The sequence below is a fragment of the Alosa alosa genome, chromosome 1 (genome assembly GCF_017589495.1).
Source record: "Alosa alosa isolate M-15738 ecotype Scorff River chromosome 1, AALO_Geno_1.1, whole genome shotgun sequence".
NCBI lineage: Eukaryota > Metazoa > Chordata > Actinopteri > Clupeiformes > Clupeidae > Alosa > Alosa alosa.
The window spans coordinates 26,077,926-26,094,209 of NC_063189.1; the positions used below are offsets into that span (position 1 = coordinate 26,077,926).

At 45.9% G+C, this 16,284-nt stretch overlaps 1 protein-coding gene across 3 annotated transcripts in view; it reads left to right on the forward strand.

Annotated features, from left to right (window-relative positions):
- Positions 1–7,428: 7,428 nt before the first annotated feature.
- Positions 7,429–16,284, forward strand: part of zgc:110158 (uncharacterized protein LOC553590 homolog) — a 54,767-nt gene continuing 45,911 nt past the window's right edge. For 2 of the 3 annotated variants that reach the window (XM_048248200.1, XM_048248208.1), the window contains exon 1: positions 7,464–7,663. In XM_048248200.1, coding sequence (XP_048104157.1) covers positions 7,608–7,663 — 56 coding nt within the window. In that variant the 5' untranslated portion in view covers positions 7,464–7,607. Of the gene's footprint in view, positions 7,664–16,284 lie in introns of all 3 variants that reach the window. The other variant, XM_048248217.1, reaches the window with a different exon arrangement.

A 16,284-nucleotide genomic window follows, 5' to 3' on the forward strand; every position in this document is an offset into this window, starting at 1 on the left:
ATTCGGAATATTTTGAAAGAGTAACAGCTAGATATTCTGTCTTCTCATTTTGTAGACGAAAATGAAGAGAGATTTTATCTTAGTTTTTATTTCATGCAAAAGGTTTTAGTCTCGTCTTTTTTCGTGAACAATAATGCATGTTAATATAGTCTTAATCAGTGAGTATTTCAGGACATTAGTGCAGTCTCGTCTTAGTCATAGTCAAAAAAGGTCGTTGACGAACATACAGTTTTTTCGTCTGACGACATTAACACTAATTTGCACGTAGCACCTGAAAATCCTTGTTGTTACTTCTGCAAATCCCAAGGCAAGTTGGCTAATTTCGAAAAAATGTTGGCATGTTCCTTTAAATTGACCTCAGATAGGGAGAGAACCTTCTCACAAGGACATTTCACAGTTAGGATACAGCGTAGATGTACAGTAGTAGAAAACAATTATATCAAGAATATATGAAAACATTTGCATTTCTTTATGAAAATGTGCATTTCTTTATGACCCCCCACACACACACACACACACAGTTTGAGCAGGTTTGAGTGTGAGTGACAATAAATAACTCAGGCAAAGGGCATCTGCTGGTGAGCCAGTGGAGGAAAAGAGAGGCACTGCTGCATGCTGAGGTGGCCTGAGATGAGGAAGATAGATTAAGAAAACAAAGGCTCTGACGTAAATGGCCGACTCCAGCGCTCCCCTGTCCCTCCCAGTCTCAAGTCACTGCTGCCGTGGTCGTCACAGACCTGAGCTTCTATGCTAATAAGGAGATGGGCGGGTATGTAGGTCACGTTAGCCCCATTATATGAAGAAGCGATTCCACCCCACAACCCTCCTCCCACCCCAACATACACCACACACACACACAAATACACTGATATCACCTCACATCCCGCCTCATCCATGTACCCCTCCTCGTTCCCTTCCCCCTTCCCCAGACACACACAGACACACACACACACACACACACACACACACACACACACACACCTTTCATCTTCGGCCTGCATTCCCACTTTCTCTCATCTTCATCATCTGGGGCTCTGCTTGGCAGGCATACGACTCAGAGACAGGATATACCTACATTAATAAAAAGGAAAGGGTGAGACATGTAATGTCTGTACAAGAGTGCTATTAGTTTCCAATACCAAACTGCACTCACCACTCATGCACAGGTCATCACTGAAGTGACCATGGATGACTTTCAGTGATACAGCACTTGACTGCAGGACTTTTAAACCCTATTTGCTGGAGTGTTTCCTTGAATCTTGATCTTAAAGAGTTTAAGCAAAATTGGCTAGAGAAATAAAATTGTTTGACCTGCAGTTAAAGGTCCGCTACATAAGTAACTAATGTCTTTATACAAGTTTTAGGATATTGTAGATTCAGTACTTTTCCATTTCTCTTAAAGGTGCCGTCAGTGATTGTACTCGATTTCAAGCCCATAACATTGTTTTGTCACATTCAATCATCTCTTCACGACTGCTAGCTGCCCATCCGTGGACACTGTAAAAAAGCCCGGTCTGTCAGCCCGGGGTCCAAAAACCTGGAAACAAAGTGGGGGCAGCCTGTCCCCCAAACTAAAACGAAACCCTGCGTGGACTTTCTCTATAGGAATACAGAAGGGAGAGGTGAGCTCCCTCTCTGGTGTGTTTCGTTTGGTCCTTGATTCAAATATAATGTAAGTTGTTTTGGACAAAAGCATCTGCTAATACATTTAAATATAAACATAAACAAACGGGACTTCCTGCGCTATCGCTGACCTCACCTTTAATTGCTTGTATATTCCTAATCAAACAATTCCAAGGATTAAATATAGCTGCAAGCAGCAATGCGGGGGCCTAGCAGTGCGCTATAGCAGGAATAGCGTTGCCATGGCATGAGCAAGCACTCACAGCAAGTTTGTTTCTTTGTTACAGCGCCCCTAGAGGCCAAATTACACCAATGTCCTTCTGCTTTCTCACAATCAGCTACCATGTCAGTCTACCAAGTTTGGACTTCATACACCAAAGTGTTGCTGAGATGTGAGCTCACTTTCTTTATTACAGCACCCCTAGAGGCCAAATGAGACCACTTTCCTTGCATGTTCTCACAATCAGCTAATATGTCCCTGTACCAAGTTTGGACTTCATACATCAAAGGGTTGCTGAGATACAAGCTCACTTCCTGTATTGCAGCAGCCCCTGTAGAGGCCAAATGATGCCAATTTCCTAGGGCGTTCCCACAATCAGGTACCAAGGCTCTATACCAAGTTTGGACTTCGTACATCAAAGCGTTGCTGACATACGAGCCCACTTCCTGTGTTACAGCGCCCCCTATAGAGGCCAAATGATGCCAATTTCCTACTGTGTCCTCACAATCAGATACGAAGTCCCTGTACCCAGTTTGGACTTCATACATTAAAGTGTCTCCGAGATGTTAGCCCACTTCCTGTTTTGCGGCTTCATCGCCATATTTGATCGGCTGTCACGGGCCAATAAAGTGGAATTTGAAAAATCTGACAAGTATCGTTTGTGCGGCTCAGTCTGAAGATTATCTCCACCAAGTTCCGTGAAAATCAGATGAAATTTGTGACCGCTGAAACTTTTTGTAGAGTTTGGGCTAAATCCAATATGGCAGAGGTCCAATATGGCGGAAAGTGACGGGATAGGGGTCGATGAACTCGAGATGGTCCAAGGATTCAGATGCTACCTCAATTGTGAAAATCAGACAAAAGAGTCAAGGATTATGCGCAAGAACGCATGTCCAGCATTGAACTGGTGGTGGCGCTAGAGTGTTCAATGTATATGCATAAAAATTGCTGAGTGATTGGGACAGTGTCCTGACTAATGGTATCGAGTTTTGTTATGTTAACTCAAAGCGTCACCTAGATGTTTGTCCACTTCCTGTTTGGCGGCTTCATCGCCATATTTGATTGGCTGTCACAGGCAAACAAAAATGAAATTGAAAAATCTGACAAGTATCTTTTGTGCGGCTCGGCAGAAGATCATCTCTGCCAAGTTCCGTGAAAATCGGATGAAATTTCTGACCGCTGAAACTTTTCGTAGAGTTTGGACTAAATCCAATATGGCGGAGGTCCAATATGGCGGAAAGTGACGTAATAGGGGTCATTGAACTTAGATCGGTCCAGGGATTCCAACGGTGCCTGATATGTGAAAATCGGACGCACCGTTCAATGGTCACATGCGTGAATGCAATCCAGGTTCGACCCATTGGTGGCGCTAGAGTGTTGGGCATAGAGTTCTGGAAATTGGTGAGAGTGATGATGGGACAGTGCTGAATCAGTGTGCCAAATTTCATAACTTTAGACCCAGCAGTTCAATTTTCGGCCAAATTTTGACCCGTTGGTGGCGCTAGACGGCTGGGTTTAGAGATCCGTAAATGAGCGTGAGTGGTCAGTGGAGTGTCCCGAAACTTTCTGCCAAATTTTAGGACTTTTTAGCCAGGCGTTCTATGGGCTGCCATAGACTCCAATGGCAGAAGTATAATAATGGGAAAAACTAGTAACTCAATGGGTGCCTTCGCAGCTTCGCTGCTTGGCCCCCAACTAGTAACTCAATGGGTCCCTTCGCAGCTTCGCTGCTAGGCCCCAAATAAAATAGAATATTTCATAGAATATTTAAAACTAGCATGTTGAAATCGAAGTGCACTCATTAAACATACCCCTAAACAATGCATTTAAAAACAGACATGTAGGAACCTTTCATGTACCGTCTGAAACACACACACTCTTCCTCCTGCTCATTAAAATCCCTTTCCTAATTCCAACAAGGCACTAAGGCCACTTTTACACACGACCACACACATAGTCTCCTCTATGTGTAGTCTCCACCTCCTGCCTGGACACAGCACATGTACCGTCTTCACATACAATAGGTTTGCATGTCACACTAGCAGAGCACTTTACCACAGAAACAACACATCAGACCACTTCCTAGCCAGTCCCCCACCCCCACCCCTCCTCCAGCAGCAGCAGTAGCAGCAGCAGAGCTGAGCTGAGTCGAGCAGATCTCTTGTGTGTAGGGAACCTCCTAATGAGAAGGTTTCCAGGGGAGCGCGCACCAGTAGTTCATGCTGTGGGCGCACGCTTGCGTTGACGGCTACAAAACCACCACATGCATATGAAATCACATACGTGTCTGTCTACATTACTGGCCTATCTGTAATTCTGGTGTATGGAAATGCTATTGTTTTGTTTCAACTGATGTGGAGGCTTAGAGCAAATCAATTGGTGATTGAGCCCATTGAGTTAACAGCTTTTGTTCTCTGAGGTTTGACCAGGATTTCTTCTTGTATAACAACTGATTTGTTCTTTTACTAAACCAAGCCATGTAATGCACTGTCATAGACAAGCAAACAATTAAAACCAACACCTTCCACTGATTTACACGTTTGACAGATATGGTTGATACCACTGATTTGTATGTGATTGTCTTAGGTTGACTGTTGCTTGAGACTGTATGGCTAGTATGGGTGTTTGGAGCATGTTGAAGTCACTGACGTGTTTATTCGTCAGTGTGGCTGCATCACCACAAAAAACTTCTCTTGATGACAGTGCATACAATTTATTCAGAATGTCTACTATGAGAAGATGTGTCCTTTTTGTATCTTTTGTTGTATCTGTGTTTGAGCCATAGACTGGTTTGAGCACAAGCAGACACCTCCAGGCCCTCTCAGTGTTCTACAGTCGTATGAACGGCCTCTTCAGCACTGAGTGAGTGTGTAGAGAGGGACACTGCAGAGAGAAAGGGAGAGAAGAGACAAAAAGAGAGGAAGAGAAAGGAAAATAGACAGATATTGTGTGACCGCTGGATAAAGATAGTGTAAGAGACAGATGTAAATAGAGAGTATATATGGTGTGAAGAGATATATTTTTGAAATATATACTTCTTGAAATATATTCAAGAAGTCTTAATTATAACTAAAAACCTACAAAAATATACAAGAATATAAAGGCCTAACTTGGTCTTTCATCACAAAAATACATGAGACAAAGGGGAGAAAAAGATAGAGACATCCAAGATAGTAACAGCGTCACGGCATCATAAACATTTCCCCTGTTGACATGCGCCAATGTTTTACATTAATCTTGGCCTCTATCCACCATGAAGCCAGTCCACAGCACTCATGTGTCAGATCTGCTTCTCCCACCTTCTTTGTCTTTTCAGTGACTCATTGTTTACCCTGATACCCACAGCGATGCCTGTTCGCCCTGGCATTTATCGGCTATGGATCGAAACCGGAACCCAAAGAGGTGGCTGTGGTGAGGAGAGAGAGAGAGAAAGTAAAGATGTTGCTGTTCTTTAAACCAAATCCCTCGTCAGGCCTTTGTCTTCGTCCGAGATGTGTTTTTCCTTCAGATCGGGATCGGGATCATTCGGCACCCATCCGGCAAACAATCGGCTCTGTGGCGATGCGAACACCAAATCATGTCGATAACTCTGTAATCTGATAATGTCCCTAATCTAATAATGTATGTGTGTGGAAGCTGGCGTGGTGGAGGCGGTGTGGAGGGACAGTGCTCAGCTTATTGTGCGGCAGTACTGCAGATGCTTGGAGAGGCAGGTATTTGCTATTCTCAGGGTGTCTCATCAAGTCTCTCTCTTATTTTCCCCTCTCTCCGGCCCACTCTTACTCTTATTCTGTCCCATTCGCTCTCTTATTGTCTATCCCTCTCTCTCTTTTTCTCTAGATTATTCTCTCCCCTTTTCTCAATCTCATTCTGTTTCTTTCTTTGGCTCATCGAGGGATGTCTGTGGAATAGAGTCATCAACATGCATTTCTCTCTGTTCCCTCTCTCTCGCATTCTGTCTCTCTCACTGGGTGAGGTGTGCTCTCTCTTTCTCTTTCTCTCTCTCTCTCTTTCTCTGACAAACACACCGTCAGCTGTGGCTGTGCCCTTCCCACAGAAAGACAGCATGAAAACATAGCCTCTGCCTCTCCACTCCCTCACACCGTCACCCCCACCCTCCTCCCCCTGGACCCTTAAAGGGACACACCACACACACAGTGGCATCCAGGCACCCGCATCACCACCTCAACGCTACCACCATGGAGATCAGCAGCCCAGGACGTGCATCAGCCAGCTGTGCAGATGTGTGTGTGTGTGTGTGTGTGTGTGTGTGTGTGTGTGTGTGTGTATGAGTGTGGGGTGTGGTGTGGTGTGGTAGAAGAAAAACTTCAACTTCAACGAAGAGGATGTGGCTTGTTTAGATGGCGGGCCGAAAAAAGAACGCAGACTTAAAGTTGGTCAACCACCTCTGCTGTGATGTGGTTAGGTTCCTCAAAGACACTCTCAGGGTCTTTGGTTTGCTTAATCCGTTATAGGATAAAGGTTGTGCTTTTTATGGAGTTTTTCTCCAATTCGTATTCTGTGCATAACTAGTGTGGTTGAAGTATTAACTGGGATAAATTAAATAAGTCTACAGCCTAGCTCGACGCATCATGCATGTTGATATCTCTATTGCGATCCTTGTCAAACCGCTCTGAATGCAGGCTCATGTGTTTTTTATTTATAAAAAAAGAGTGAGCCTTACATAAGTGTAATGGCATCTGGCTTTTGAAGCACACGGAGCAGTAGCCTGGCCCCTGAGCACGGAGGACAGGAGATTAGTCTTTTCTCCTGCAGTAAGATCGCTCAGCTGCTCACTATGAAGGCTAGACATACATACAACCACAGACATGAAGGGGAGTTCATCATGATGCCACTGAACAGATCAAGCCGCCTTCCCTATCCTGGCGGTAGTAACCGCTGGAATGCAGCTAGCATGGGTCTGGACTAGAAACCGGGCGAGCCAGGTCTATATCCTTCTGTTTGGATCTTTTTACACAATTGAGTCGAACTTGAAGAAATGATGTAGGCCTAGGTAGGCTACATATTGATATGCATAGAATTTTGCAAGTAGACAAGAGAAGGACTCCCTTGATTTCTTATGTTAGGCTATATGATGTTATTCTTCTGAGAAATATTTACCATGTGCAAGAGCTTCAGTCCTGAGCTGGTCAACAATCACCAAACCCATCCAAGTAACACTATGTTAAAAGGAATAAGGCTGTGTGGTGGAGAATCTCAAGATTCTTTGAAACTCCACACAATTAGAGAGAAGATGAGTTGGTAGCCTGGGCTACATTTCCATGCTTAGTGATTCTGTCAGAATGTAAAAACAAGGTTTGAGAGAGGAAAACATAAGCCTAATCCTTGGGGTCATTTCAAAGCATTAAATTGCACATGAAGCCCATGTACGTTAATCACCATTCACAAATCAACAAACTGTCTTTTTATACAAGCAAGTGGCATTGTGACATCTTATCACAATACAACATACACCTACCAAAGTTACCATTAAAATGTTGCGTTCCCTTTAACAAACCCCCACTCTCTCCGCAGCAGAGGGAGTGTGGCTAGAATCCTGGAACAGCGATTGAAAAAAAAAAAATCTACCAGTGGCCTGTTTCAAGTCCCCCCAGTAGAAACTGTGCCTGATTTGTGGCCAATGTTGGAGATGTAAAAAAAGGAGGAAAAAACACTAACCGGGTAGCTATGGAGATAGAACGTTTTGCGGGCTGCTTTCTTTGACATGTGTTGAGTGGGTAAAAGTCTTAAAACAGTGTCCAACATGTACGCCAAAGGTAAAGGAGCAGTCGTCCCCTCCGATAGCCAAGCGAGAGAGAAGTAAGTTTAAGTATATTTGTGCATTGGTAGAGAGACCTAACCTGCTAACATTACCTGGAGACCACGGCTGACACCAATTTCTCCAGTAGCTACATGTGAAGCTGGCTTGCTAACCGTGTTGCCAGCGAACTGTTAACTTTTATGTCTTACAGTGCATTGTGTTTTTGTTGCTTTGTTGAATATTGTTGCATGTTGATTGTACGGACTGTTGCTTGTGGGCTGTTGCGTTTGTGCAGTTTCGCTATTGTTTTGTTTGCTCTTTTCAGGGTGTTGTGTCCTGATTGTCTGACTTTTGTTACCAGTCTTTGCTAACCTACGTTAGCTTCTTGTGTGGCTTGCTAACTCAGCTCTTTATGGAGTTTTGATGCGCCGAGTTAATTGAGCTAATAATTGTTTTAATGAAAATACAGTGTTGGTAATATGTAAATGGTTTAGTACAGGAACAGTTCCTCTAACGTTATCAAAAGAGATACCAGATAACTAGTTCGCATGTTTTGCAGTGCACAACACCGTTTTAATAACAATGAACGTCGGATGGAAGTGATGATAACGCCACGGAACGTTATCGTTTTGGGGGAGCTCTGTTGAGTTAGTAAGGTTAGCCATGTAGCTAGCCTGCTGAAAGGAAACAATGCATTCATACAGTCAGGTTGAAAGGAAATCTGGATGAGGAAGATGCACGAACGCCAGATTTTTATATCTATTGTATAGGGCACGGAATGATTACCCAGCAGCGTCTGTGTACCCATTGGCTTGAGTTAAAATGGCTGCATTCCAACTCAAATGTAACACATTGTTTCCTGATAAGAGTGTTTGTGTCGCGGATGAAGTGGCCGTGGAACTAGCAAGGGCTAGCTGCGACGAGGTGCATCTACAAACAGTGTTGTTTGCCAGTGTAATCAGCTAGCAGATAACTCCACAAGACCTTGTAAGAGATAGCTGGTGTGCTCTCTCGTCGATATACCCATCTCATGTCTCACCAGTAAGCACTGTATTGAGAAGACTTACCTACTGTTTATACTAGATCAGTTCAACACAATAATTGTCTTTCATGATTTTGGGCTGGTAGTGCAAAAGTTAATACGCTGCAATGATACCCGAATGTCAGAACAATTCTGTATACAAACCGAACTCGTAATAAAAACATCACGGCAGATTTCTTGCTTCAAATCGGTTCGCCGACTTGAGAACAGTGGCCAGTGAGTTTATTTACTAAGTTGTTTGCATTTCCACTTCTGTACATTACATCGATAGCAGTAGTCTGTCCAGCTTGCGTACCAGCTGACTCAACAGCTTAGAAGACTTGGTAAAGTTGGTGTGTGGAGTAGACCCCTCATATGTTTAAAACGAACTTCAGAGTTTGTCAGTATTTGCTCGGACTACTGTGTTGTGCTCGAACCTGGTCCCACTGACCTCTAATAAATTCGGGTTGTCGCCCTATTTATCCAATTGATGGGAAGTTCAAGGCATTAAACTAAACCACTCTTTAGCATGTCGAAATGCCTAACTTGTAACCACCCAAACACATGGTGATTTTAGAGTTGATGAAAGATGATAAGTTAGGACCTGAAGCTTTCTCTATGAGTGGCACACATGTGCACTGGACAACAGTTCTTCCTGTTGCATGCATCTCTCTCTCTCTCCTGCAGTCTTTACTTTGGCCCAGTTTATGAAGTTTGAACAGACACTAACGTCAAGGCTCTGTTTAACTTCACACTGATGTGCCTCAACAAAGTGCATAGCACCAGCGCTGATCAAACATTCAAAGGAGGGGTTCCAGTGTAAACATTCTAACAGCAACGTTTTTCATACGGGGAAAGAACAGTTAGTTGCCTGTAGATGTCAAGTGTGCCACACACACTCTCTGCCGGTCTCGGACTCTTCCCCCGTTTCCTCCTCTCCTTCCTCTGTGCCATCCGTGTGCAGTGTGGCCCCCCCCACTGGCCCTTGCCTGTGCTGTAGGCATGAATAATAGAGAGCAGGGGTGAGGACATGATTGGCGCTTATGTGGCCCGGCTTCATTCAAGTTTAAAGATGGGGTTTTGTCTGCGAGCCCGAGGCGAGATGTCAGGTGTACTCCACGCATACATCTGGGAGATCCCTTTGAAAAGAGGAGCTGGAGAGAGAACGAGAGAGCATGAGCGAGTGCCAAGAGATGAGAGAGAAAAAGGGGATGGAGGGCTGCAGGAACACACTCTGTGCCATCCTACATGAACATGACAAAAGAGGTGCATGGTTTTGTCATGAGGAAGACATCCTGTTGTTTAGCTCGATGGGGAATTTAGGACTCTAATTCTCTTTCTGCCTCCAATGTGCAAGGGAAAGTGTTTGAGTCTGTGGAGGGGAATATAAAGTAGTACAAGATCAAGGGGCTGAATCCACCTCAGACTCCAAGACCAGCCTGTTTAAGGTGATGTGCGTGTCGCAGGGGCTTATGGTCCACAGGAGGTCAGAGGGCTGAACCAACAGGAGATGGCCAGCGGAGCACTTCAGCTTCTTACTCAGGTTAACCATCAGGTCCTCGGCACATCTTGCTGGTTCTGACCGGCCTCAGATGCCCTAGACTCTGGGTCTTGCTTGATGGCTGAATGCCTTGTACCCGGTGTAGTACAGAAAAAAATCCCATGACTGCTGGCTGAAACTGGAGCTCAGTGCGCTGTTATTTATTTATTTATTTATATATATATATATATATATATATATATATATACACACACACACACACACACACACACACACACACACACACGCACAAAACCATCTGCCCCTGGGGGTGTATGTCGTCAAAGGCATCACGCCTGGGTCGTGAGCTCAGGGTGTGGGCACCTTGCTTGGTGTGCTACCCCTTTTGGTGTATTGGTTAGCTAGCATCCCTCCCTCTCTATCACTCTCTCTGTCTCGCAAAGGCACACCACAGACACACGCTTTCAATACTCACTCAACTTTCTCTCATGTGTCTCTGTCCCTGTGGTTTGGATCGGAGAGAAGAAGCAGATGTGCTGGTTGTTGTGGTGCTGGTGGAGTCGTGAGGTGGAGAATGAGAGGGAGGCAGCAACACTCTCTTCCCTTTTTCTCTGTGTGTGTGTGTGTGTGTATGTATGTGTGAGAGAGAAAGGGGCTTGTCCCCTCAGGCATCCCCCTGAGCTAGCCGCCATTCAGGTTTTTAAGATAAAAGAGAGATGGTGGTTTAGGGTGGGGGAGACCAGAGTTCCAGAGAGACTGTTCTTCTCAGCCTAAACAGGCTTCTCTAAGACATTTGCATATTACAGGGAAGGCACGTGCAGCAGGTATTTGCTTGGGGCCAGAGAGAGAGAGAGAGAGAGAGAGAGAGAGAGAGAGAGAGAGAGAGAGAGAGAGACAGACAAACATAGCCAATTTGATACACTGGCTGTGTTTGCAATACTGTGCGTCTGTTGAGGCAAACTACCCTCCACCAGCTACTCCTTCCAAATGTGTTAATTGCTGTTGTTGTTTTTGTTGCTGTTGTTGATGTTGTTTTTAAGCATGAGTGTCAGAGCCAGGCTTGCTGTTGTTGCGCCACTGACTCCCTCCTTTCTTATTACGAGCAGAGGTGGACTAAGAACTCTTCTGTCTGTTATGTACCCACTAGCTCTCCCCACTTGCTACGTGAGCCTGTGATGACTAAACAAAACAAGCCAAACCGAAAGCTAAGTGGCACCTGACAGACCCCTCAGGGAAGTGAGGCTAGGCAGCCTTCTTTCTTACTGGAGGCCAGACACTTCTGTCAGATTTTCCCACAGGCATGGAGAGCCACACTGTTTACTTCCTTGAGTGTTCAGTTTTACATGTGAGAAAACCGGCCAGTGCTTCTCTCTCAGCTACTCTGCATAGTAGTCACATATTAAAAGAACGGTCCCTCCCCTACTGCGGAACCATCAGCTGCATAGATGTAGTAGGTACCTGTAATTAAACAAAAATAAACCAAAGCATAAATGGCCTATGTCCTGGGTGTGTTTCTTGTCACGTTCAGCCATAACTAGCTTGGGTGAAGCCAGATGAACCTTGCTCTGCCGGTCCGCCTGGAGGCTGTCCCATTGAAGCCGATTTCCGAATCACCAAAAAAATCCAGCAACCAGTCACAACCGCTTATCCGACACGGGGCGGACTATGATGGCAGACAGTGGAGTACAGATAGCAGCACTGTGGAACACAACCAATGGCTGCGCTGATGGTGTCTATGTTATGAGCGTGTATTTTGTTTGGAATTGAGTAAACGACTGCATTTAAAACAAGAACAATGTGTGTGCTGTAGTTCTGAAAAGACTGGGTAAGAGTTTAATGTTTAAAGTTTAATTTCATTGCTGGTAACAGACCTTTGTAAGTGGCCCGGCCTGCACTTTCCTCCCAGACTCACTGCACAGACTCCCTTGAACGGGCCTCTCCTGGGCTCTGGTCAGTGACTGTTCCTGCTGCTGGACGCCCGGCCAGGCTGACCGGCGTATTGTCCACTGCCCTGCCTGGACCGCCAGCGCAGCTTCAGCCGCCTCTGATTAATCCGTCTCTGATCCTGGATGAGCCACCTGTATCCCCTCTATCCACTTTTTTCTCTCTCCTGTGCACTCCTCTTTTATCTCCCTCTCTTCCTCCCTCACTTCTCTCTCCTTCAAATGTCTGCCCTTTATCTTGGATGTATTGGGTCTTTTTTCCCCTTCGTCTCTCTTTCTTTCTTTCTTTCTTTCTTTCTTTCTTTCTTTCTTTCTTTCTTTCTTTCTTTCTTTCTTTCTTTCTTTCTCTGGTCTTCTCTCCCCCTTCTCTCTCTCCCTCTCTCTCCTGGTCAGTGCGCCTACGCCGCATGCGTAAATGTAAAGACGCCGACTAAGCGTGAATAAAGCGGTGCTTGATTACAATTTTCTCACTGCTCTGGCACAACACAGACAATACAAAACATCTAATTGATGTGTGTGAGAGGAGGGGGGAAAAGGAGAAACCAGAGACAAAATATGGACTTCAGGAATTGCACCTCCTTACCTACGTTCAGACTGGTTTATCTTAATGTCTTCATGAAGTGCTACTGGACAAATTTCACCACAATTACGTCTGTGGGTGATTTATTGTACCACCTCTCCTGCTTCTCAGTAACAGGTAGGCAAGCTAAACAGCCAATCAGAGCAGCCCTTTTCCTGACGGCTCAGACGCCAATTCAACATGTTGAATGATCAGCTGCAAACAAGCTGATGGAGATCCGCTGGTGTTGACAGTTCTGTACAGTGTGCACCCACACACACCGCACATATTTGAGCCACAAACTCCTGGCCCGGCTCAATCAGACGGCAGGGCTTAAAGTTCTCAGGCACTGTGCTGGAATTCAGGCTTGGGACGGGGTTTTAAAGATTTGAACGTGGATCATTAGGCTACATATAATGGCTTTAAATTTCTGATCTGATCTTTGCTTTTAGCCCCTGTGACTGTTGCATTTGGTCTGTGCTTAACGGGAGCGCTGGCTTCCTTCCCTCTTGAAGCCCTTGCAATTGAATGAATGTTTTTAAATAATGCATCACGCCAGGTGCCGTTATCCAACGTTGGAGCACGCACAGACCCAACCCCCTCTCCCCTTTTTTTTGCTCCACTCTTTCTCTATCGCTCACTCTCCTCTACTCATTTTAGTCTCTCCTCGTTCCTTCTCCCCTAGATTCTCCCCTGTCTCACTTTCACGATCTCTCCTCTTTTGCTCATTTCATTCTTTTCATTCTTCCCTGTCTTTGTCTCTCTCCCTACATCTATGCGTACATTCTCTCCCTCCCCTCAGATCACATGGATCCCCTGCCATTAAATTTTTATCAGGTCCTGGGATGGAGAGGGGGTGCGTGCGTCCACGTGTGCGCGTGTGTATATGTGTGTTTGCGTGCCTCACTGAAGCAAACACACAAGGCAGACGCAGGCAGGGAGCCATTGAGCTGCCCCAGAACCGCCATTGGCTCTAGAGGTCCTAGCCCCTGTCTTAAACTGATCAGAAGGGAGTAGCCGTGTGGAAGAGAGGCCTCCACTTCCTCCAGTGTAGTCTTTAGCCACTTATGAGCACGTGGTAATTTTACAGGGGCCGAGGCTCTGATATGACAGCCGGTTTAGACAGCACCGGGGGGGGCTTACAATGGCGCTTTCTCACTTTTCCCCCCCAGTCAGTCATTCTCTCTCTCTGTCTCTCTCTCTCTCTGTTTCAGTGGGATTGTTCCTTTTCCCCTGCCTGTGGTGTGAGAAGTGTTGTCATTCTGGTCTCTCTCCCGAGACACTGACTGTGTGTGTGTGTGTGTGTGGGCCTCCTCTGTGCCCTCCTCCAGCTCGTCTGGCCTCAGTGCCCTGTGTGTGTGGGTGATTGACTAAGTGATCCCAGAGATGCTCTCCTCCCCCGTTTTATTGCCGCGCAGCTCTGGGCTGCCCTGTTCATCGCTAGCTCAGTGTGTGCCTGCTTACCCACGCTCACACACAGACACACACACACACACACACACAGATAGACACACAGACCCACTTAAACACATGCTGCTTCTCAATCTGTTCAGGGCCACACCGTTTTAAGAATGGAGGGAAAGAGAGAGAGAAAATGAGCGAGAGAGAGAGAAAGAAAGAGAGAAAGCCCATGAATAGATTCATGGGCATCTGTGGGATTCAGCTGCCCATGGATACTGTGCTCTACCGATATGACGTGTGTTTGGGGTAGAGAGTGCTCCACACTTTTGGCTTTTCCCATGAAGGCCTCCCTATGAAGATACCCTTGTGTTAAACATGCTTTGGGCAACACTGGTTTGGAATGCTTCGGTTAGAGGTTGGGTCCACACACCAGCACATGGAAAGGAGGGAGTGGAACTGCCTAAGCTAGCTTGCTTCATGTTTCAATAGGCATCAAAGAAACGGATAGACTTGTGGAGGAAGAGAAAGCAGCATCACCCTAATGAGAAAATGTGCCCAGCATTAAGGTCCACAGCACACATGGAAGGAGGGAGTTGAAATGCTAAAGTTGTGTGCATGTGACCTGGAGGAAAAGAATGGGATGGTCAACCAGTCCGTGCTCCTGCTGCCTGGCTAGTTGGCTGCCTGGCTGGTAGTAGCCTCACCATACTGGAGAGGAGGGTTGAATCCAAATCTCTCCCTTCATGAACTCCGAGACTTTGATGGGCGTTCCTGCTAACTTCATGAGGGTTTAGGGCTGTCCCACTGTGTGATTGTGAAGTGCTTCAGGTCTCGCTCAAAAACCTTTCTGTGCCCTTTCTGTAAGTCGGCATCTATGTAGACTTTACTCAAGGGAATTACCAACAATTCATAGCATTGTGACGTGAAACACAGGGTTACGTTACCCAAATGGTGGCTGGAAGCCTGCCATAAAACGGAAAAGTGTTTGCGACACGTTTTTGGTGTTGTTAATTTGAGGATCGATCACAGGTGCTGTCCCATTTCTGTTAATAGCATTGAGCCCGTACAGCCTCTCAAACTTGATCACTTATCAACGGATGTCAGTGAAGTCTTTGAGGGTATAGGGCTTAGGGATGAGATATGATGAGAGAGAGCTGAGGTGTCTCCACTGCTGAAGAGGATGGGCATGGTCTGATTTGCAGTGGATGCAGACCGGTGGGAAGATGGGCAGGCAGACAGGCAGACAGGCGGAAACAGGCCTTCAGATGCAGACGCGCTGAAATGTTCCCAAGAGACACAACAAGCAAACAGACACACCAACACACAGATGCACGTGTTATGTTTTCACACAAACATGCAAGTACGCCTAAACACAAACTAAGGACAGAGACACGCGCACACACGCGCACACACAAACAAACACACAAACATAAAGACACACACACAGCACGTATCCAGCATACTAAATTGCACGATGTCTGTCTCTGAAATGGTCCCCATCTCTGGGTGTAATTTGGCCAGGAGAGGCAGAGAGGCTATTTTCTCGCCTAATAGAAGCAGGGAGCTGAGATGGATCTGTGTGTGTGTGGTATGTGTGTGTTTGAGTTGGGTAATTACGAGTGCAACTAAACAACAGACATTGGGATATGGGGGAGATATCCAGAAAAGGACAAAAATATGAGAAGCATGGTGGTGCTGTTGGGTTGGGATAGCAACTCCAGACACACTGGCCTGCATCGATTACTGATTCCCCTCTCTTCCATCTCAATCACACACACACACACACAGAGGGAGCAAGAGAGAACAGAACATCGACAGACTGGTGGGGGTTGGGCACTGTGTAGGCGCTAGCTGAGGTGCTTTTGTGTGCAGTAGTGGGACTGATCAGTGGTGATGTTACACCCTGTGGTACTAACATCCTTCTCTGCATTGATTGTGATGGCTTCCTTGTGGTGTTAAAGGCTCACTATCCAACTTCCATGCAGATAAAAACCAAGCTTTGTTAAGTGCTCTGTATGGACCTATAGGACAATAAACGTCTCTGCAGAGTATGAGTGCTTTACTGCCACATTGGTTGTCAGGAGGATCATTTGTATGTGCGTGTGTGGACCTGGTATATTAGTCTGTGATTTGACTGTAAGGCCTTTTTTGCTTCCCTCCGGTCGCACGCTGACAGCGAAAATTCCGATTCTCCTGCTCTCGCCACCGAATCCCACGTTGTTTGCGATTGCTGATGCCCTTAACCATGCTCATTT